Here is a 23,568-nt window from a genome sequence, read left to right on the forward strand (position 1 = left end):
GCCAAAGGCTCTATTTTGTGGTTATGTCACAAATAAACAATAATGCACTAGTTTTATTTCTAGTTTTGGAGCGCCTGTATTTTTTAATCACATTTGGCAGCTAATTCCATCATAGAACTTTTTTTCCCCCTCCCTTAAGGCTGAAACACCAAAAATTCGGGGAGGGGGTTAGATTTCTGAGTAATTTCTGTTGGGTTTTTTTTTTTCATTTGTTTGTTTCTTTTTTGGTTATATATATATATATATATATACATATATATATTTTATAATCCCCACGACAAGGAAGCTCCAAGTGAATACCAAACCCAACAGCTGTCCATACTTCTTTTGAACACTTTCCACCCTAAAAAACATAGGAATCACCAGAAGGGATCAGACCCAGCTTAGTATCCCATTTCCAACAGTGAAGCACCAAGTCCTGCAGAAGCAGTGGAAAGAAACCATGTGATGTGTTTTCTGGATGACACCTAAAACTTGTACGCGAGAAGAATCAGAGGGTAGGTGCACGGTCCTCCTTGGGAACCGCGTTGTACGGAAATAGAGACATAGCTCCATCATTTCCTTGTAAGAAATCAGAATAAGTCAGAATAAGAAATGCAGAATAAGAATGAATCTTATTTAAGAATGGATCGGAATAAGTAGTAGAAACTCTCTACGTTCTTTTATAGAGGTGAAGATGGGAGGAACAAGATGAGTCTCCAGGAAAGCCCATGGCAGGTTTTTGGCTCAAATTCTGATCTTGGCCACAGGGTTAAAAATCTGCGTTCATGCTGAATTGGTGGGATGCTGAATAGCTCTGGACTAAGGCTCTTAGGATGCTCTGGACTAAAGCTGTTAGCGAGCCTACCATTTAACAGCAAATGAGTGGCTTGAAGTTTTGAGAAACTTTTTGTTTTGCTTCTAGGCTGTCTTCTAGATACAGCCACAGACCGATGCTGTATGTGAAGTCCAGCCCCTGGGCCAATCTCTTGAGTAAGAAGTCCACTTGGATGCTTACCTCTCCACTCCTTTCACAGCCTGTGCATGCAACCCAGGTAACTGAAGTCATACTCTGTACAACTATATACCTTTGTGTTCAACATCTCCATAGATCAGATCACTCCTTCCTTCCCCATCTTTGGCTACCATTCATATTCCACTTCCCCAGGTGACCTAGGTTGCATCTGAACCCAAGGATGCTTGATCTTAAGTTTCAGACTTCAGAAATTAAACACAGCACATTCCCTTGTCCCAGGACCCATGTCCTATGCTGGTAATAGAAGTCCATGGAGCTGTGTTCCTTTCAACTAAATGTGTTTTAGTCCCAAGTGTCCAGCTTTGGTTCTCTGCAAGCTAACGTCCAGGGGTTTGGTGGCGTAGTATCCAAACTAGATGCACTTGCTGCCACATTCAGCATCTAATTCAACTGTAGAGGGAAGAAGTAGTTTGCTAGAAAAGCTGCCCTTCCCTAAAGGAAGGAGTCCTGGCTGCTTTGGCTCTTACTGCATGTCAGGGACATACGCTGTCGTTCACTGCTGTGGCTTCTTGCAGTTGATTTAGTGATTTCCAGGAAGGTTTTTCCTAGGGGAGGTTTGGAAAGGGCTTGGGAGGACTTTCGGGTAATTTTCAACCTGCGTTGCCATTGCCATGGTATTGAGGAATGTGCCTTTAAGGCCTGAGTTTCCCAACCAGGGAATCCCGGGTGCATTGGGGCTCTGGTTGGAAGTGGGCACGGGGTAAAGCAAAGCTCCTGCAGGTGCCTTATCCATGAGCCACCGCAGTGGAGAAGGGTGGAGGTATGAGTCCTGTTAGACCAAAGCTGAGGGAGCTCCCCTGGATTTGAAGCACCTCCACATCTGGTGCAGAAGTTCCTCTGTACGCATGGGCAGGGAGGCTGAAAGCCAGGTGAGAGATTGGGGCTGGCTCTGCAGTGAGGACATGCTTTCTAGCACCGATTCTCAACCCGGAGAGTGCACCTCTGCAGGGGTGTCCTGCGGTGGGATGAGATGAGCAGATGAGGGCAGGCTCAAGCTCATCCCTGCCTGACTAATCCCTCACCCCCACTGCCCAGCCCCTCCGCAGAGAAATAAGAACTGTAGTGTATAAATTAATGTTTGAAATCAGGTGCCACTCAATTCACAGGAGTTGGAGAGGGGTGCCTCAAGTCCAAGGAGGGGTGCCTTAAGTCCAAAAGGTTGCGAACCCCTGCTTCTTCTCTGGAACAGGGGATGTCTGTATTGGGGGTGAAAGTGGGGAAACTGCTGTTTCAGAGCTCAGTGTTGGAAGGCAGAGGAGTCGCCTCCTCACAATGGTCCCTCCTCTCCCTTTTCTCACTATTTAGACATATTTGGGATTTGCAGTTTCATTTTAAGGGCTCTATCAGCATGCATCGACAGCTGGCCTTGGTACCAGCACTGGCATACCCTGGACCCCCTGCTTCGGGGATTTGGGAGAAATCAGACCCATGCTTTCCCTAGATGGCTGGTATCATAAATGTGGGCCCAGAGCTTGTGTCAGACCTTGCAGGGATCTCTTCTCCCTTGGGAACCAATGCATTCGGCTGATCAGCAGGGATCCTGGTTTTCTCTGAAAACCAATGCATTAGGCTGATCAGCAGGGATCCTGGTTTTCTCTGATTAAAAAAAAAATAATTCTGATTTTAAAAAGTAACCCCAAATCCACATTTTTCCGATATATATATATAAAATATGGAGTATATATATTAGTGGCATTTCATTTTAATCATGGAAAAATGTGGATTTGGGGTTACTTCTTTAAATCAGGATTTTTTTTTAAGGTAACCCCAAATCCACATTTTTTCCTGATTTAAAATGAAATGCCACTAATATATGTATTAATGGAATATAATGTGTGTGTGTGTGTGTGTGTGTGTGTGTGTATATATATATGTGGCATTTCATATTAATATATGTGTATATATGTGTGTGTGTGCATGTGCATGCATGTGTGTATATCTATTTCTATCTATCTATCTATCTATATATATATATATACTAGTGGCAGTTCATTTTTATCACAGAAAAATGTGGATTTGGGGTCACTTTTAAATCAGAAAATTTTGGATTTTTTTTTTTATCAGAGAAAACCTATCACAGAAAAATGTGGATTTTGGGTCACTTTTAAATCAGAAAATTTTGGATTTTTTTTTTTATCAGAGAAAACCAGGATCCCTGCTGATCAGACCATTCAAACTGAGGGGAGAAATGCTTCACAATTCCCTGTTAGGCTCCATGCGGCTGCTTGTGTACAGCACTGTGTCTTAATGAAGCCTGCGGTTGAAGTCCTAAGTTTGCAGCTTCTTTGCCACTTGTTATCTAATGAAAAGACCATTATCTCAACAAGGGGGAAATCCCCACGTGCTTTTTCTCTAAATTCAATCAAAACATATACTTTTTAAATAGAAACACTCTGGTGTCTCATGTCAGAGCCCTTTCGCACAAGCAGCTGCCCAAGCAAGCCATATCCGCGAAGCATAATTCAAGCCACCCTTTGGCTCTGGTAAATGCTTTCCTTTGTCTCAGTGGGCCGACTGATACAAATCAGGATATGTAAATTTGGGCAATAGATCTTAATTATGAGCAGCAGGTGTCTGTGCTGGGTGCTCAGGTGAGGGGGGTTGGTGCAGCTTCTGTGACTTGCCCTTTGTCAGCGTACAAAGGGAGCGCCGCAAAGCTCCAATTAATTACCAGTGTTAATGAGCTCAGCTCCCCCAGTGAAAAGATCAGTGCCTGGCCCAGTGCTACTGTGGAGTCGTCTCAGCAGAAAGCGGTTTAGGAAAGAGGCAGCTCGACCTCCAGAGTGCAACAGCAGTCAGCCATGGGACTTACAAACGATAATGAGGAGTTCTCACAAACCCGACTGCGAGAGGATGGACTGCAATGAGTGAGGGGCCCGGCTGCAGAAAGTGGAGATGCGTTTTCTCAACCCACCTACTGAGCAGGTGTGTCCCCAGGCAGAAGGACCTATTTTAAATATCACTGTCATTTAGTAGGAAGTTTCTCCCCATCTTAAAGTCTACACAGACCCTTATCACACTTCTGTAACTGCACAGAGGTAAATAACCTCTGTCAAAGCAATCAATGCAAGACTGAAAATACAACCCATTTTAAATGCAGCGCTCTGGGAATTCAAAGCAAGTTGCTTGCATCTGACAGATGGATAGAGAGCAGATACCGCTGTGCTTGTTGCTCGTTGTGACCTGTGATTCTGGTTAAGTTCTGGCTACTAGGATGAGAAGGTAATTCAGTCATCCTTTCCACGCAGGTTTGGCTAGCAGTGAGCCAATAGTCCTCCATAGGCTGATGACAATGGTGCCAATTATTGTCAAATGGCATGGCATTTAATTTGGGTTAATGAGATAACCCAAACTGTCTCAGTATCAAATATCTAGTGGTTCAATAAATAGCAGCCCAGGGCTGCTGGTCACTAAGAGCTGGTCATTGGTTTAAATAGGAATCCACATAGGTTCCCATTCTGACTCTGAACCTACACTCCGGAAGTCCAAGTCATTACAACCCGGTAACTATGTAATAATATCTAGTTTGAAACCAGCCTGGATGCATAGCTTGATTCAAAATCATCATGTAATTCCAGGAGAAGTCTACTGAATCAGGACTTGGCATGTCTTAAAGAGGTGCAATGTAAGCCCACCCAGGTGGCCTCAGTGGTTCTGCAACTGCAAGCCATTTCTGTCACTTGCAAAGGCCCAACTATTCCCCCCTCCATCATGAATGCAAAATGCTCCATCTTCCTTCCTCCCCGCCTGTACATAGTAGGGGGCACTGAGGTTGCAGAGGACAGGGTGGGGGTCGGTAGCAATGGTTATGCTGCGCTCCAAACTCTGCAGAATAAACAGCTGGATTTTGCTTGACCTACATGCCTGCATAGGAGAAGCAAAAGGCTCTTTATTAATGGCCTCAGCACAGAGAGGGGGGACTAGTCCCTGGTTTACCCCTGAGACGTTTCTGCTACCCCTTGCAAAGTGGCAGTCTAACCCTAAATTATCTGTCCACCTGACCTGTCCCCCCCCCTGCAGTATTTGATAGTGATTAAGGGACCGAGCCCTCCACTGTCCTGCACTTTGGGTGGTCATTTATGCTAGGTGTAAAATGCTCATTCTCATGTGACTGCGTCACATGGCACCTCTGTAAATAATTATCCAGGGTGGAAAGAAATGGAGCTCCGGAGTTGTTCAGCAGTGGACCGCATTGCTGCAAACATAGTACAAAATAAAGAAAGAAAGAAATAAAGAGTTTTCTTCCTCTTCCTCCAAACCAAACCTCCACAGTCACTTTAATCAACAAGGGAAGAAATCAAGAATGAACAAATAAGCGCACATTGCAAAGCCTCCCAGAAACCTATGGGCAAGCAATAGCAAAATAACACATTTTTGCTTCTACAGGTTGGTTTTATCATGAATCACGGCAACTCTATCTCTGTTTCAGCAGCAGCCTCAAGTTGAGTAGGAATGGGTGCAAAAGTTTGAAGGGGCAATAAAACTAACCCGTCCAAATTCTTTCAAGGCTAGTGGGAGAGGGAGCATATTTCTTTACAGGACCGAAGCATTGCAAATAGTGAAGAGGAAGCGTTCTCATGTGCGGCAGTTCAGGATGGCCGGCCTGGTTGAAACGGGATGAATGAATGGAAGCGTCAAGGTATGATCAGCTGTTTATTTACACCCATTGTCTCCTTGTTTCCCACACAAATATATTCCGTGTTTAAAATTTATAAAGCCGTGCAAGCCCTTCTCACGCTGTTCTCAGTAAAATATTGCTCGCCACATTTCTCGGAGGGGCTGCTGACAAATAGGCTCTTGTTGTCTAACTTTCCCTCTGCTGAGGTTAATGATTAAGTGGTTCAGGAGGTTAATTCCTGGAGATAGTGTTGTCTTTGGCTTGAACAGATGTTGGTAGTGCTTTAATGTGGTTATCAAACTCTGCTGCCCTTCATTCTTTGCTCTGTGCAGCCCTGGGTATTGCTGAACAATGCATTCCAGACCCACTCTATGGAGATCCAGCAGAGCTGAACATACCGTAGCATTACTTCTTCAGAGCCCAGGCTTTTCTGAGGTCACAATGTATAATGACAATATACAGCACATAAACTGATAATGACAGACTTGATCTTTAAAAGATCTGTAAATATTTGTCTATGCATAAAGATACAGAATGCCTTTTTGATGCTCTTATTGAACAATCTGTAAAGCTACTCACACTCATTATAGCTTCAAATCTTTCAATAGTCCCTACAGAGCAGTGATTAGTATGTGTCATTGTGTAAACCCCCCCGCCCTTTTTTTTTTTCTCTTCCTTCCAGAGACTCATATCTTGTTAGGAGATATGAATCACAAAAGTGTTTGCAATAATCTGTCATAGAATCAGTATCTATAACAGTCTATTAAATCATTTAGGAGTCAAATGACAATTACTAGGCTGGAGTCTCTGTCATCGTACCAAGGTGGTATGAAATGTTTCCTAACTAGATGAATGTGGAAGGTTGAAATCCCTGGGTTTCTGCATTCATTAACTGACAGCTGTCCACTGCTGGCTTGCTTTCTCTAGCCTCAATAGGGGAAAAACACATCATGTGTTTGGATATGAATATGAACTTTCATTTCTACCCAGGAGAACTTTTACTGTCTTTTCTCTGATGCCTGATGAAGGGGGTTTGTATCTGAAAGCTTGCAATTAGAGAATTTTTTTATTTTGCAAAAATCTTGTTGGTCTAATAAACGATATATCACCTCTACTACAAGCCCTGATTGCTTTTTCCTCTAGACCAATACAGCTACAACCTGGATATCTGGGATATGTTTGGATACATTTACCAGCAAGCTCGTTTCTTTCTGTTCCAAGACCAGGTCTTAGCAAACTTTACGGATGCTAAAAGCATTTGTACAGATCAAAACGTGATGTTTCTAACTGGCAGGAAGGGAGATGTTGGATACAAAATCCCATCCTTCTGATGATCAACTTGCATTTTACTCCTTTTTTTGTGATTTTTATTTTTTTAAGTACTTACTATCTTACAAATTGTTAGCTAGACAACGTCAAGCTGGACAATGGCAGAAAGCTTTCAGTTTGGGTTTTGATGAGAGTAACTGAAAAAGCAACGCAGTGATACAACAATTAATTGGGATGGAGGAATCCAAATGGTAGATCCCAGCATGCTCTCCAGCCCTGAGCTGGGCTCTGCTGTCTGCTCCTAGCTGGAGCAGTGAGGCCTGGCTGACAAGGGGGTAGGTGGGCAAGCCCAGCTGGGGATGCAGCCCGGTCTGCAGAGGCAGGGGACTGCCCCCCGAGGAAAAACCCTGGCTGGGGACTGGGGCCATGGAGAAGGATTAAACACCCCTTCCCCCACTCAAACTTACTGCTGGCTACAACGGTGGACTAAAAATCCCAGAAGCACCTGGAAGCAGGAAGAGGAAGTGATGAGCAACCCTGCAGAGTCCTTCTGGTGTGATTGTGGACTGCAAATCCCTCGAGGGCAGCAGGAAGAGGAGGCAAATGCACCGCCCATGCTGGCTATGAGTCAGAGCCATGCTCCAGCGCCCCGTGGCTTCTGGCCCAAGCCACCGCAGGAATGTGTCTGCATTTCCTGAATCAAAGTCGTTTCTCAATTTTTGTTTCTTGAGTGGGAGTCCAGTTGTTTCTCAGTTTAATCTTTGCAGCTTCAACTAAGCTGCAAGACTGAATCAATTCAGCCTTGGGCTTTTTGACTGTCTGTACTGAGCCCAAGTCTGTGAACCCCCAGTGCTTTGAAAAGCATGCCTTCTACCATGTATGTCAGGTCCCTTTGACTTGCTGCAGAAGGGCCTGCACTCGGGATTTTTGGGAGAAAAGTGTTACCCAGAAACATTAGAACTGGAAAATGATGTGGCATTTGGGCATTCAAATGATCTCACTCTCAGTAAAGTGTGATGAATTTTCGCTGCACCAGCAATAGCTTCCAACTGCTCCTGAGCTGGAAGCAGGCAGAACCCCCTCAAAACTTTTTCACTTCCCATTATTGAATGTGTGCTCAAACCCAAGCCACCTGCAAGCCAGCTAGGTTGGGTACCTGAAAAATGTCAGTCCATGACCACATCCATGCCATGTGCCTTGCATATTCATTGCCAAGACTGGACAGACTTTTAAAAGCACTGTCTTGAGTATCTTGCCAAGTCTAATGTTAAATAACTTATGTGATGGTGCTTCCATCCCTTCACTTAGAAGATTGATCCACTGTCTGCAAGACCTTGAGACTTCCTCGTTATATGCAGCCATTTAAAAAAAATAATTTCCTCCATTTACCTACTCGGTTCATCTGACACCATTTGTACAGTGCACCTAAATTGAATGCGTATTTGTTTGTGCTGCTAAACATTTACATGCTCTGATACTCTGCCAGACACCCGTAGCTACGTGCTATACTAAATACATCATTTGCAGTTGCGAACTGTGTACTCATACTGGGAACCCAGTGAGAATTTCTAAAAACCTCATCTTTTAATCACTGAACTCTCATCTTATTGAGGTCATGGACAGAAGAATCAGCACCCAAGTTGTGTCTACATCAAAACTGAACTGTAAACCCAGTACTGCCAGCTCTCATTATTATCATCAAGAGTCTCACAATACGTTGTGGAGCCCCAAAGTCTGGAGTCACTAGATTAATCAAGAAGCTCCCTCCTAAAAATATTTTTTACAATTCCCGTTTGCTAAAACAGCTTGGATCTATGACTGCAATGCGCCCTATGTGCTGAAAAGTCAGCTGGGAAAATGCGGAAGGGGGAACCTCAAAAATACATGTGTAAGGAGAAGGGAGGTAGTTTATGATTTTTCAATGTCTGGGATTGGCAATATGGTAACTGGTCAATATTTAAAGATGGTATTTATTATTTGGGTAGGTGCACTGGGGAGGAATTGTACTTCTCTCTTTTTGCTTGAATTTTGGATACAGTTCTGATTTTTAGCTCTCTCACAAAGATGATGGGGTACAATGAAGCCATGTCAGAGAGGCAACTTGTTTCAAATTCAGGGCAAATCTGTGATATTATTAATACTGAATGAAATGTAAAGTTAGTTGGCTTGGCTTTCCTCGCCTTACATTGATTGATTTGTACATTTTTATTGCCTTGGACAATACAAATAGACTAGTGTCTTTAACTTTTTTTTTAAACTATACTAGGTTTCCAGTAAATGCCAATTTTGTGGTAGGTGCAGTAGAGTCACTGTGTAATGTTTGAGTAGTGTAAATGCAAAATAACCTTTTTTAAAATAGCCTATTGGAAGTTCTAGTATCTGTGAAAATTTCTCTGTGATCTTCGGCTTTTGCAAAATCGTATTTGTATCAAAGATAAACTTTTGGTCAACCTTGTTCTGACACCCTCTTTTTAACTCCTTATAATAGTAGGCTGTAGTTATAAAGTCATGACTGATGACAATTTTTCTATGACAGTTGTTGTAACTCTTGTAATTCAACACTAAAATCAAAATCCTGTGGGATCAGGAATGCTGACTGGCCTTGTACTGGTGCATTGTAATACAAGAATACCTTATCTAATTTGAATTTGTCTCAGATTGCTCACATTGCTTGCCGTAATGGCAAGGAGATTGAGGAGGCCATTTATTCCTGTAGGTCTGATGGGGGTCAGAAGTATAGTCGAAGTACTTTGGTGGTCATCTGGCAATGCTGATATATGGCAAATCAAGATTGGTAACTCAACATATCGTGGTTCTGTCAGACAAAGATTTTAATTATGCTAGTTTGAGGGCAGACTCAATGATGATCAATGGCACTGGATTACCGGCTATACTGGATATTAAATCTGCTGTTAACTTCTTCCTGGTATGTGTCTAAAATATAGCGGACAGGGTTATCCAATGCTCAAGTGTTGGCTGAATTCTTCTTCCGCTTAAATCCATGGTAAATTCCCAATTCTCCAAGGGCTTTATCCATTGGGTAGCAGGCCAGTGATGAGTATTTTGGAAATCCCACCCCTGCCCCTTAAGATGAATGATTCTCGATCATCCAAGGAACATCTGTGAGTTATAAGAGAATTCTTTTTTTTTCTATTTACCTTGGGATTTTCTCTGGCATATCTATCTTTAATATTCAGTTGCTGTAGTGAGAAACTAGACCTGCCTCATTTCCTTTCATGGGTTGTCCTTCCCTTACAGGAGCCTAAGGAGCTCTGCTTGGCAGTAGGTGCATGCAGAATATCCCAGGCATGGTGAAAAGGCTGGAAAATGATTAGACGTCTTAATATCATCTCATTTGGCAGCTCAATCCTTTAAACTTTAGCACCTTGCTTTATTTACAATGCACTTGCCCTTCAAGGTAGGAGCCTCGTATGGCTTCCAAGAGAGCAGCAGAATCCACCGATACCTGTTACTTGGGCTATGTGGGTCTCTGGTTTTGCTCCTGCCGGCTGTGATGACCCCTGTCGTGGCCGTACATTGGATTCTTGCAGCTTCAGCTAGATAGACAGATGCACACTCTAATAAGCGCTCCGGCTGGGCGGTCCCTGCGTCATGAGAAAGGATAGATTCATAGATGCTAGGGTCGGAAGGGACCTCAATAGATCATCGAGTCCGACCCCCTGCATAGGCAGGAAAGAGGGCTGGGTCTAGATGACCCCAGCTAGATGCCTATCTAACCTCCTCTTGAAGACCCCCAGGGTAGGGGAAAAGCGTCATCCTTTTGAAAGATATCCTAAGAGGCAAATGACACCCCTCCAGCATGCCATCCAATTAAATTCAAGATTGTTTTCTCCCTACCTTTGACGCCCTTCCACCTGCACACCCCAGAATCTGTTTGTGATTGAGCATTGCTTGCCATTTTTCTTTTTTCTTTTCATGTTTCTTTCTGCCATTTATTAATAGCTGCCTTTTCTTTTCTTTCTCTTTGCCCTTGTTGCTCCATGAATGACCCACCAAAAGACACATTCTAATATGTGCTCCCTGACATGGCCTCACACAGCTATTACACCAAGTGTGGTTTGGAGCCAGAGGTGAACATCTGGGGGCACGAAGACCTGGTATTCATGGGGGAAAGAAAGGCCATTCTGGCAGGAAGAGCTGTTTTGTCAAATAGCTCTGAATTATCTATTATGTCTTGAAATGTATTTGTTCTGGAAACGGTAAATTAATTTTATTCTGTTCTCATAGCTTTGTGGCAAGTGTAGGGTTAATGATAGTTACTTATGAGCATTTCATAGCAGCTTAGGATTTATAAGCTTCAGAAGAATGAGGAATTATAGAAAATGAGGGCTGGGAGGGAGCTCAGGAGGTCACATCTAGTCCAAGCCCCTGCTCCAAGCAGGACCAGCCCCAACTCCATCATCCCAGACAAGGCTTTGCCTAACCGGGTCTTAAAACCCTCCAAGGATAGAACTTGCACCACCTCTCTGGGTAACCTGTTCCAGTCATTTACTACCCTCCTAGTGAGAAAATTCTTCCTAATATCTAACCTAAACTTCCCTTCCTGCAACTTGAGACTGTTGCTTCTTGTTCTGTCGGGTTGTTTTAAGCACTCGTTTAGAAATGAGCTATTTTTCTAATTTGTTTGTTTGTTTGTTTGTTTGTTTCCATGGAGGTGCGATCTCGGCACAGAGGAAAACGAATTCCCATATAGATGTAGTTGGGAGAGAGGAATGAACAGAACTGTGAGGGGAGGGGAGCAATTTGCAGCTCTGGAAATTTGCAGCTCTGTACCCCCATCAGGCCTACAGGGCATGGTAGTCATACTCCAGGCAGGGAGCGGGCCACGCTCTTAGAGGTGAAAGCAAAGGAAGAGTTACGGGAAGCGGAGAACACCTCTTGGTTGACCCCAACCTCTTGGTTGACCCCAACCTCTTGGTCGACCCCAACCTCTTGGTCGACACAGAGGAGAGTGGTTTTGAGACTATAGCCAGAGGGAAGTGATCCACAGCTGCTTTCTCAAGTCCCTTCACTTTAGGGGCTCAGATGGGCAAACAAGGGGGAGATGGGGAGTGACGGCAGCACAGCTGTTCGGGGATGAGCGATAGCTCCGTGGACGCGGTGCAGCTGTGGTTCCCAGAGGGACTGTGGTGTCTGCTGCCTCTTGGGGAGGATGAAAGAGGACGTCAAGATGACAGCAGAGGAAACGAGGAGTTAGATCAGTGTCGGACAAAGGAAGGGAGCAGATTCCCTCTGGATACCAGGAGTCTGCTGCGGATTAGATGAAGATTGAAAACACTGGGGAAAGGCCCTTAAGACTCTAAAAAACCTCCAGGGCACAGGTGAGCAATATCCAGCTGTTTTCCAGCAGCCACATGTGGCAGTGGCTCCTTCTGGCTGCCACCAATTGACCCAGCCCCGCTGCCTGGGCACCTCGGTCCATGCACCCCACACCTACTGCCAGGGGTGGGACCTGCATGTGCAGAGTGCACCCAGCCAGGAGCAAGATGGGCAGGTGGAGCGGTGGTATGCAGGGAGCGGATCACGGCTCTGCCCCAGCCCTGACCCCACACCATCTTTGCCCCAGCCCTTCCCAGCTGCACACCCTGCTCCCACCGGTCTCCATTGAAGACCCCGGGAGTGCAGGGCGATGACAACGTGGGGCCAAGGCCTCCATGGAGCCGCATGGGTAGGGGCTGCTGTGAAATGGAGTCCAGCCACTAGCCGGATCCCCCATTTTGCCCACCCCTGATCCCAGGGAAATGCTTCTGACCTGCTCCCTGCTTTTGCCTTCTAGATGGGGATTTTCAAAAGCATCTCAGATCATTAGCCGTGCATTAAATTGCACTGAGATTCAGAGCTGAACTCTGGTAGGCCCCTTGGAAAACCCCAGCCCAGGCTGCCATTTCTTCACACGTTGCTCAGTGACACAGCAAATCAAATCAAGCTCTGCATGCCACGCTCTCTACGGGCAGAAAGTGCGGTTGTCTGCCAGTGCCTATACACAATGTGCGACCATTGGGTGCAAAACCTGGCTTCTGTGCATAAGCCGGTGTGGATGCAAACACTGCACGGGAACTGCAAACACTTTTATTTATTCTATGTTGCAGAAGGAGCCTTCAGGGCCCATAAAAGTACTTTTCAGATCAAGGCACTTTTTAGTATCCAGCAGAAAGATGTCTCCAGTTACTGAAAAGCTCCCTGCTCCGTGGAGGCTGGGAATACTTGTGGTGTGAGAGAATGTTTCCCTGATCCTCTTTGCTTTGTCCATGTTGCTGGGCACAGTATTTCTGCACTTTAGAACAATGGAAGTTCACAATAGAAATGTTCAATTAACTGTTAAACACTCTCCATCAATTCAGGGATCATTTCCAAATCTGATGGATGAGTTCAAAATATTCAATTCATTCTAACCATCAGGCGGAAAACCAGTCCAACTCCTGAGCAGAAAAGAATAGATAAATGTTTAAATGAATTCACATATCTTGGAAGTGGTGCGGTGCATGGGAGACGTTGAATTATGACTGTATAAAGTTTCCCCGTGTGTACTGTAAGCTGAAATATAGTGGGAAGGACCTCAAGTGATACACTTTCTGTTTGTAACATCATTTTAAAAAGCCTGGCACTGGGGTGTTATGTAAAATGAGAAGCAGTCTGCACCAGGTGGAATATAATGCTGCTTACAATAGCAAAAGAAGAAAGTTAGAAAGAAGTTAAACTTCATCCAAAGGGCAGAGCCCACAAATGAAACCTGAAAGCAAAGTGAGGGAGGATGTTCTCTCTCTTTAGTAAAACTACCTGGTTGAAGAAAATGAAGTTTTTGCCAATCTTTTTCTAGTTTCTTATCTGCTCTGATCCTTGGAGAAGGAGACAAAGGGATCAGAAAACAGGATTTTTTTTTTCCAGAGCTGCAAATTGCTGCAGCCTGTGACCCATTCAGCAAAAGGAAACGATGTCTGAGATTTATTTTTTTTACATGAGTCATTTGTTTGTTCATGACGCTCTTAGCATTGATAGTTTCTAGTTTGGATAAGTTTAATAATAGGGCTGTGCAAAATGAGAATAAAGGTATGGTTGGGGGCCCGTTGTTGAATTCAATTACTGTTCCCACTGTTATTCAGATGCTCACTTCAGAGCATAATTGTACATATGCACAGAGAGGCTGCAATATCAAAAGAATAAAGCAAAGTTTGGGAGGAACAAAGTATACTTGCCATTGTAAGGATGGGGCTTTGGGGTGCAGAGGGATTAAGGGAAGTCTGTAGCAGAGCCAAGAGCCGATCCCGTGTCTCCTGAGTCCCCGCTTGGTGACTTAACTGCATCCTTCATCTTCAGCAGTTCGCAGGTCACATCAGCAGTGTTCAGGGCACAGTTACTTGAATGTTAAAAGGGTAGCTGGTGAAAAGGACCCTGTTTTTCCACTGAGCAAGGGGCTGTGGGGCAGTACTCTGTAACCCGAACCTAAAGGGGCCACCTGTAGAGGACAGATGAATTCAGTCCTTGATCCCTCGGCTGAGACTACCCATAAAGATGCCAATAAATGCCAGAGGCCATAGATCTTATGACATTCAGTTGGTAATGATCCATAAGCATGCCATAATGGCTCAGACCAATCCTGCCTCTGATGGGCCTGACACTGCCGATGCTTTTTCATGCGGGTTTAGAAACCAAAAGCCATCAACTGCTTCCAACTATTTGAGCTAGCCTAATAAAAGAGATTGGATTTACCCAAACAGCCTGGTCTCATCAACTGCTGCTGCTTTTCTGATCATCCCCAACCTGAGCTTGGTTTGAAGCGATGATCTCGAGAGGCAAACCTCTGCCTCTCGCTGCTCATCCCAAGAATTGCCCATGCCACAGCTCTCTAGAAAGGTATGCCAACTCTTAAACCCATCTTTGGTAGGGCAAGGACAGGAGAGCCAGAAAAAATAGATAAAGTACTCGTGGGAAGGCTGCCGTTTTGTTCTTGGCTCTCCCTGGTGCATCTCCCTTGGGCGCTTCAAGGGACTGGCAATGCTGCACGAGTGCTCTAGCACAACGGGTTGAGCTTTGGTGGGGAAGAAAATGGAAAGGGAGGTGAAAAGCTGAGCAGCCAACCTTCAGCCTGTGTTTTTAATGATGAAATAGAGCTCCAGTCGCCTTGCACTGGCTTTTCGGTTTGGACACAGAAAGTCACGTTGAACCTCAGCACACGGGAGTTGGACAAGCACCGTGAGCGCCAGTCGAGATCGAGAACTCGACCATCCCTTTGCATAACTGCTGATTGCAGAGGACCCTCCACCTGAGCTCCCTGCGGTCCTGTAGGGTGAGCGGGTGTCTAAAAGTGGACCTCCTTGTCCTTGCCCTTCCACATCCATCCTCCCACCCTGGTTTAGCTCCATTTGGGGCCCTGCCATCTTCGCAGTCCCATCGGGGGCATTTCATGCTAGGGGCATCTACTCTCTCTGCAGTACGACACTGTATGGCACAGGCCAGATTTCCCACTACCGCGGTGCACTGCAAAATATCGGCATATGCGGTGGACCCGACATGAGTTGCGGGAAAACGTCCCTCAGGTGCCACCTCTCTGTCGTGTCCCACCTCTAAAACGTAACAGGTCTTTTATTTAATCCAAATAGAAGTAGAGAAAATACACAAAGCAGCCGCAATTTGTTGGTCCTCTGCTGAATAAAAAAAAAACCCCCTCCTGCCCTTTACGGAGCCTGATTTTTTTCCATTTCCCTTGACACACTGACCCCTCTTTATTGGCCTCCTTATTAGTAACACTCACTTTTGGGAGATTGTAATGTTGTTGAAAGCACACAAAATACAATTCCTCTGGCCATTAATCCTTGTCTTGCTGCTACCTCCGCAGTACAATGCCTTTCTCTTTCACCCTCGCTTTTTTTTTGTTGCTTTTTGTGGGGGTTTTTTTACCCCCCTTCTATTTACCACGATGCAGCCACTCCAAGAAGTAATTCTCTTTGTGGTGAGAATGCCACAAACTCCCTTGTATTTACACTGGCTGCAATTTTCAATTAAACACGAGAACTTAACTTTAGCAGAAAGCCCTAGAGAATCCCCACGCTCACCAACATCCAGCCCGGGGGACTTGAATTTTCCTGCTCAGCTTTAGGCTTTGAAGTTAGGATGAGGGAGGGAGAGTAAGCTGGGCTGAAATGGAAAAGGCATATTTAAAAGAAGGGATTTAAAGCCCATCAGTGCTCTCATTTTGGAAGTATAAATGTACAAGACCGTATTAAACACACACGGGCATGCACACACACAGTATAAGCAAGCCTCATTGACAGAAAGTTTAAGGCAAATTGATGACTGTAATAAAAATAGTGGCAGACAAACAAAAATAGGACCCGGTTTGTTAGAAGTGCTTACGATTGGGAATCGGGTGCATGCTCTGAGCGGGAGCCAGTGACATCTGGCTGAGCACAGTTTTTGCACGTGTAACAAGTGCAAGAGTGAGAAGGGACTGCAAGCTTTTAAAGAAAAGAAGAAAAAGGTGCACACTAGAAATCATCGTAAGACCGTTGAAAGCAATGGCAATGCACAACATGAAAAAGTGCCACGCACAAAGTGATCAGAGGATGACGGCACGACGCAAAACCAGTCTACCTACTGTGCATTTTTCACACTCCATATAAAACAAAACTGCGCGTGAGGCTGCTGTTGAAAACTAATTTTTTCTTTTGAAAAATCAAAGGAAGCTCTTCTGGCTAAATGAAGTATTCGGTAATACTGTATTTGGTGACCTGCGTAACATAACCATCAATGTGTTAAAAAAAAAAAATGAATCAAGGGAGAGAGAGAGTGTCCTAGCTGTTTAACGTCCTTTTATTTAGAATGTGGCCCCGAAAAAAAAAGGCTCTGAAAAGATTTAAATCTGATTTAACTTAACTACTTGTGACAAGTTTACACATGAGAGACATCAAGACGGTACGTGCTAGATGCTGCTTTAAGTTTTATTCTGGCTTGGAGGCTAAGAATTTCCAGCCAAAGTTAAATCAATCTACCCTTTACCGATTTCAACTTTAGACAAGTCCCCAGCTTTTTTTTTTTTTAACCCTGCTTTCAGACTGACTTTCTCCCAATTGAAATTCAGCCCCTCAACGGTTGGTTTTTTCCTTGCTTCTAAACGTTGATAAAAAAAGGGTTTTCTTCACTCCCTCAATTTGATGTGACAGGGCCCTGACATGAATAATGGACGCGTTCCTTTCACAGGCAAATCAACTTAATTTAGCATGCCTTTATACTTTCAATAGCAAAGCCACAATCCCGTAAATTCCATGAGACCCTTTCGGTTTGCAGAAATCTTTAGAATTAGCAGCAAACGTATAAAGTAAACAGCACTTATTTTGTCAAAATACTTGAATAACTTTTATGCAGGAGTTAGAGATGAATATATCACTTCCTAATCAGATCCTGATTTACAAGCAATTGGAGACGGGCTGCCTGGGCTCTGCAAGTCATCTCCTCTCTGCCTATATGCAGGGGTGGGGGGGAAATAAATCATTGCAAAACTCTTTTAGCGGGGCTGAAATTGCAAACTGTTTTTCCAAGCAAATGCAGCTTTTCCAGAGGCCACCTAAGAAAATCCCAATTCTTCACCTATTGCTTTCGGGATTCTCATTTCCCACAGCTGCTACCTTCTCAACTGCCCTGCTGTATGTGCAGGCAGCTAGGAAACAGACAATATTTTTTGCTTTCTCTCCACTGACTACCAAAAAAGTGCAGGACGGAGGTACTCAAATGGCTTGATGGGTCAGAAAATCATTTGTGGGCAGATATGCAGAAGTCTGAGTTTCCAGAGACCTGAACCGAGTCTAGCCCTGGTGTCACTGTGGGTCTTGGTTTCAGGGCAGTGGCTCTATTACTTGCTAAATCCTGGTTTAAAAACAAAAAAGAGAGTGAAAAGGGAGGGGGAAACAGGAATAAGGGAGATGATTGTTTACCAGCGGGTTTTGCTAGAAGAAGGCGCCAGCACCTCCGCAAGGCTTTGGAGAAGAGCTTATTTCCTCCCAGAGCTGCACTGGGCCTATGGTTGCTGGGGTTTATGGGCTGAACTGGTCCATCCTTGGTCGCCCAAATTAAGTTCCCTCCTCAGCCAGTGCCACCAAGTGTTGAGTCCGTAACCAGTTCCCAACAGGCTTCAGAGGAAGGTAAGTTATGTACGACGCACCCCTTTGTGCTCCTGGGATCCCTCTGCCAGGATCGGTGCTGATGCAAAGTGGCCCAAACTGGGAGACCCCATGCCCCAATAAGGGAACTAATTCTCTATTTTATTATGGTAGCCCCCAAGGGTAAAGGTATCGGGGCAGAGCGGGTCAGACATCCCGGCAGCTCCAGGCATGCAAGATCAGCCTGGATTTGGGAGTCATGCTGAAGGCTGTTTCTCACTTGCCAGATACCTGGACTTTCAGGCTGGGCCGTCAAGGGCAGATTCATGCTTTGGTCATGACTGCCCTGTATATGCTTTCAGCGTACTAATCCAAAGGGCCATCCAGGTTTGGGTAGACTGTCAACCCATCGGGACTGTAAACTCTAGTGCAGTAAGTTTCTTGTTCAATAAAACCTTATCTTTTTAGTGCGAGCAAGCTACCCACCAACAAGAAATAAAGTCGTTTTAAGAACGTCATCCCGGGTCGTCCCTAAATCACATTGGCTAGTGTTTTATGTAACAAATTCTTGAATTAAAAAAAAAAAAAAAAGCAAAGAAAAAGCAAACCCACTAACCTTTCTCTGTTATTGTGAAATAATTAAAATAGCAGCTACATTAAAACAGAATCTTCTCAAAACTTAATGCTGCTTGAATTCCAGCGGGTCCAATTCAATGCATGAAACAACCTAGCTATATAAACACTCTGTCATGTTCAACATTGCTTTAGTCGATGAAGAAAAGTGCCAAGGGTACAGGGACCCTACATACCTCCAGGTCTGTCCGTAATAAGTAGTTAATCAGCCAATTAGGGGAACCAACAATTACAAATTGGAAATAGGAGAGAAAGGAAAGAAAAAGGGAAATCAGTCAAGGTAGGGCATAATCCCTCTGAAAGGGTTTCTAACATTAACCCCTAAAGAATTACGCTTTACCATACCTTCACTGATTTCCTTTCCCTCCCCCCCCCTTTCCTCCTTGTTGGGTCAGTTAATTGGCTGATTAACTAGCAATTATCTCTAGGTCTGCTTCTATATAGGGTCCTTTTTAACTTAGCATTTTACTGACAAAGGCAACAGAGAAAATTCGTCTCTGGGACAGGCGTGTTGAAGTGAATAGGCTTCCTACCCCAAGGCTCAATTTGACCCACCGTATCAGAGGCCCTGGATCACAGTAAGTTTGTAAAGATTTGGTTCGTTTCTATTAGTTTTATTTGTAGGTAATTTTGTCTAGTGCAGAATCAGCTCCCATTCCCTTTCCTCACTGGGCTTAAAGAAAAACCTAGGATCTGGAGCAAGGCTGTTGAGTAGCAATTAATCTGCTGTAACGACATTACATAGTCCAGGAGCAGCATTTGAGTAGCAGCATAGCAGGGATGCTTTTCCCTTCCCCACGTCTTCATGATCACACTTTGTTTTTTTTTATTTTGGGGGGTTTTTTAACCTGTTTTACGATTGCAGCTTTGCAGGTCGTGTGGTGGCTTGTTGCTGTTGTTAGGGTTTGGTTTGGAGGGTTTTTTTGCTAACAAAGCAAGATGTTGGCTCCAAATCTACCCTTTTATTGATGGGGCAATTGTGGCTACCTCTCCAAGGACCTGAGGGCATAACCCAAATTTCCACTGCCCTCATCATTACTGGATCACATCCCCTTCCACCCACTCCCCACTCTGAAACATGTTGCTATGAGCGCTCACTCCCATTATATTGAGCAGGCTGGTATAGTAGACTGCTTTCCCCAATGCAAAGATAATTAATTATCCACAGTCAACTTAAGGCCACTTTGCCCCATGGCCCTTGGTGTAGTGAGGAATGATGAAGCTTGATGTTCACACCATAATATCAAAATGCTTCATTCTTCAAGTGACAGTAACTGTCCTCTATCTCACCACGTGCTGTAGCGGGACAGGACTGCATGAGGAGGAGGGGACGTTTCTGAATTCTTTGCTGCATTCACTTATTGCATGATGATGGGGGAAAAAAATCACATAAGGGAGGAGGGTGCTGGGGATATTATGTTTGGAGAAAACTCAAATCAACGAGCCAGGTCGGAAGATAAAAGCCAGCAGCAAAGGATCCCAGGGTCAGGGATCCTAAAAACAGTGGGACCTGCATCCCTCTGTGCATGAAAAGGGTAGTGGGTATTGCTAGATAAATGGTGCATGGGTTAAAACTGGCTAATCCAGGGAAAGACCAATAGTTTAAGTCTGTGTGTGTACAGTATGGAGCAATCTGTTTCAGGGAACACTTGTGTGTCCCCCAGATCTTCAAGAGGTCAATCTCCACTTTAGGATTGTGTTCCCTGGGTAGGTGTGCGGACTGGAGAAAGACTTACCAGCAAATCAGTATTGCCCATCCTGTTCACAATGCTTATAAGGACATTGGAAAATGAAAGGTAGCATGCACATGCTATTTTTTTATAAGTTTAAAAGAAGGTAGCATCTGAACATCATGCCTTTGCCAACAAGAGAGACTATTCACATGAGCAATAGCAGTGTTTAAGGGTAGCACTGAGCATATGGAGACCTCCTGATAGTCTGCAGCTATGCCATGTCCTATCTAGAATCACTTTTCTTTGAGGTCACCAGACTGTAGCTGCTGTAGTTAGGGTTACGTATTTGACCGGCCAAATAAAGTTTGGACAAATATTGGACAAAAATTGTAAAAAATTGCAAATAGGTCCAACTAGTACACAAAAAAGCACACATTTTCCATTAAGAAATATATCTCAAACAATTAAAAATCATAGTTCTGTCAAGAAAACTACAAAAAAAAGGAGTTTTTTTGTAAAATTGCCATAATTTTTGACCAGGCAATTAAATATGCAGTCAATTAACAATATTTGACTGGTCAATTGACTGGCTTGCCAGCCCCAGGTTTAGTATATCTGACTTCCTAGGTAGGAATTTTGAAAGACTCGGTGATTGGCACTTCAATTTTCCATTCAAATTTGTGCAGCTCCTTTAGAAAGAATTTGGGGCGAGGTGAATCAGAAATGGTTTGTGTCGTTTTGCAGAGTGACTAGACGCTGTGCATCGCAGTGGGGGTGAGCAGGAGAAGCAGTTACTGTTCCTTCTGCTTCCAGCTAAAAAGTTCCCAGTGGGCTTCTGAGTTTTGATGTGCCTCTAAATCCTTTTGCTTAGAGAGAAGATGTAGTATGTCGCTGATGAATGCCCAAGAGAATCATTGACAGACGTGGTTCTTTGGGTAAATGTGATATCTGTTACTAGACCGACTGAAATAATTGGAAAAATTATTGGAAGAATAGTCTGGCATGATTTTGTCTCCTTCAGAAAGAGGGTTTCCATTTGGGTGGAAAGGACTTCTACTATCACCAGTCCAAACAGGGCAGATTCATGATGTAGCAGGCTGGCCCTAAGACAGATGGGGCTGGTTGCACATCAGGCTGAGAAGCCAGGTTTGAAGGTGGCATAGATGTTTAAATCTCACAAAATATTTCTGAGCCTAAAGCAATTACAGGCAGATAAAAGGAGAATGCCACCCAGGATGGGCATGGTCAAGGAAATGAAAGGATGCTCTTCAAACCTCGGTCAAACCAGAAAATGCAGTCACGTTGTGGTTGTGCTTGCAGGCTGGCTAAGACATCTCAGTCATCCCATATCTTGCCACTTTTAGATCACCTCCTCAGGTGATTTTAGTATAGGACACTTATAATAATGAAACATCTGGCCAGCTGGGAACGGTCAAAAGAGTCCCTGGCCCTACAGCACCATGATTTCAAGCGTTCATATTGTAAGCAGATCCATCACTGGCATCTCGAGGCTCTCACTGGTGTTATGCACGAGATGAAATGATGTCGCAGTAAACTATGAACATGGCCCTGTGAGCAAAATACACCCAGAACTTTGTAAAGAGAGATGTGGACGAGGGATTTTATTATTGAGGCTTGGATGGGGAAAAGAAGCACTTGCAGGTTGGTTGAATCTCAGGCAGCTATATCTATAATCAGATGAGGTTCTTTGGGTAAATCTGATATCATTTATTAGACCAACCCATCATGCATGCTAAAATCCACCTTTATACAATGGTCACTCGCTACCTGTCAACCAATTGTATAGTCCTCCTGCAACAAAGCGGCTGGTGGTGGTAATTTATTCTAAGCTGTGAGCACCCCCAGGCAACATTTATTTGTTCACTGCGGAGGTTCATGCTGCAGATAATACTTTAGATGGTCTCTAAGCTCCTTCTCCTTATCCCTGAAGCTTTCCTTCTTGTCTCCTTTCCTCCCTCCCGCCCCTCTCCAATTTAATTGCATTTCCAAGCAAGGAGAATAGACGTTCACTCTCCTTAAAAATGAAAACTAGAAACCTCCATCAATATGTATTGCAGTGTTTTAAACACTGAATTAAATTCAAAGTCTCTAAGGCCACCATGGATGTTTAGAGATGGGTCCACAACCCACCAGAGACCGGGACATGATTTCATAGACGCTAGACACTAGGGCTGGAAGGGACCCGGAGAATCATCGAGGCCAGCTCCCTCATCGAGTCCAGCCCCCAAAGTGAAAGTGGCTTATTGTCAAAAGTGTGGGATGTCTTCGGCTCTCTTGGAATCAAAGGGTGACATACGGAGGACTTTTGCTTTGAGGTCTAGATGTGGATTTAGGAGCCTGAAGTTCAAAAGCTCAAATATTGGGGGGGCATCATCATAGGAACAAAAGCAATGCAAAACAAGCCAAGAGGAAAAGACTGGACTGTGCATTTCTGCTAATCAATCAATCGGTCAGTCCATTCACTCCTTGGGTCTGGCTTAGCCCGGGATTTCTCCAGCCCCCGAGGCCGAGCGCACCCTACCACGGCTCCAGAGGGAAGAGCAGAAGCGCGGTGCCACCTGACAAGAGCGGGAGAATTTTAAGCCGTCGCTTTAAAATGTTAAAAAATCCCCCCCAAATCAAGTTCCCTATTTCGCCAGCCTTCCTTCTCATGCCACCATGCACCATTGTACGGGCTTTGAACAGACAAGCCCACTATTACAATGTTGTCAAGGCCCTGCTAGTTTTCTAGTTCAAATCCTTGTTCATGCTGTTTGCTAAGTACTTGTTCAATGTGACAGCTTTCAGCAAAACAGAACACACTGAATGCTTCATTCCAAACAGCTCTGTCCTGCTGGGCTTCAAGTGAAACAAGCCCTTCAGACTCCATCATGTGAACTTTTCACAAGGAACAATCTCCTTTAGACAATTCCTTTCAGAGATACTACCCGTGAAACTGGGACTTGGGGATGAGGTGACATCACAGCCTTCTTCCTCTGGCCAGGGTCATGGCCACCAAAGTTGTATTTGTCAGGAGGCCTCCACATGGCATGGTGCATGATTTCCTTAATTGCCCGATGTTTCCCCATTAAAAAATAAAAACAACTTGAAGGCGCATGTGTGTTTTAGTATGTTTTCTTTGGAGGAGCAAAGCAAATGCTTCTGGGCGGACAGTCAGAGGTTGGGGTGGAAAAAAAGAATCGATTAATGAGAACGTCAGTCTCGTGCCTCTGAATCTGAAAAGGCCCC

General features: G+C 44.4%; 1 protein-coding gene across 2 annotated transcripts in view; it reads left to right on the top strand.

Annotated features, from left to right (window-relative positions):
- The first annotated feature begins 5,159 nt into the window (after positions 1–5,159).
- LOC102385453 overlaps positions 5,160–23,568 on the top strand; it is a 44,468-nt gene continuing 26,059 nt past the window's right edge. The window contains exon 1 of one of the 2 annotated variants that reach the window (XM_006031060.3): positions 5,160–5,654. In XM_006031060.3, coding sequence (XP_006031122.1) covers positions 5,633–5,654 — 22 coding nt within the window. In that variant the 5' untranslated portion in view covers positions 5,160–5,632. Of the gene's footprint in view, positions 5,655–19,135; positions 19,225–23,568 lie in introns of those variants that run through there. The other variant, XM_014523364.2, reaches the window with a different exon arrangement.

Source organism: Alligator sinensis, unplaced genomic scaffold (genome assembly GCF_000455745.1).
Source record: "Alligator sinensis unplaced genomic scaffold, ASM45574v1 scaffold1584_1, whole genome shotgun sequence".
Classification (NCBI taxonomy): Eukaryota; Metazoa; Chordata; order Crocodylia; family Alligatoridae; genus Alligator; species Alligator sinensis.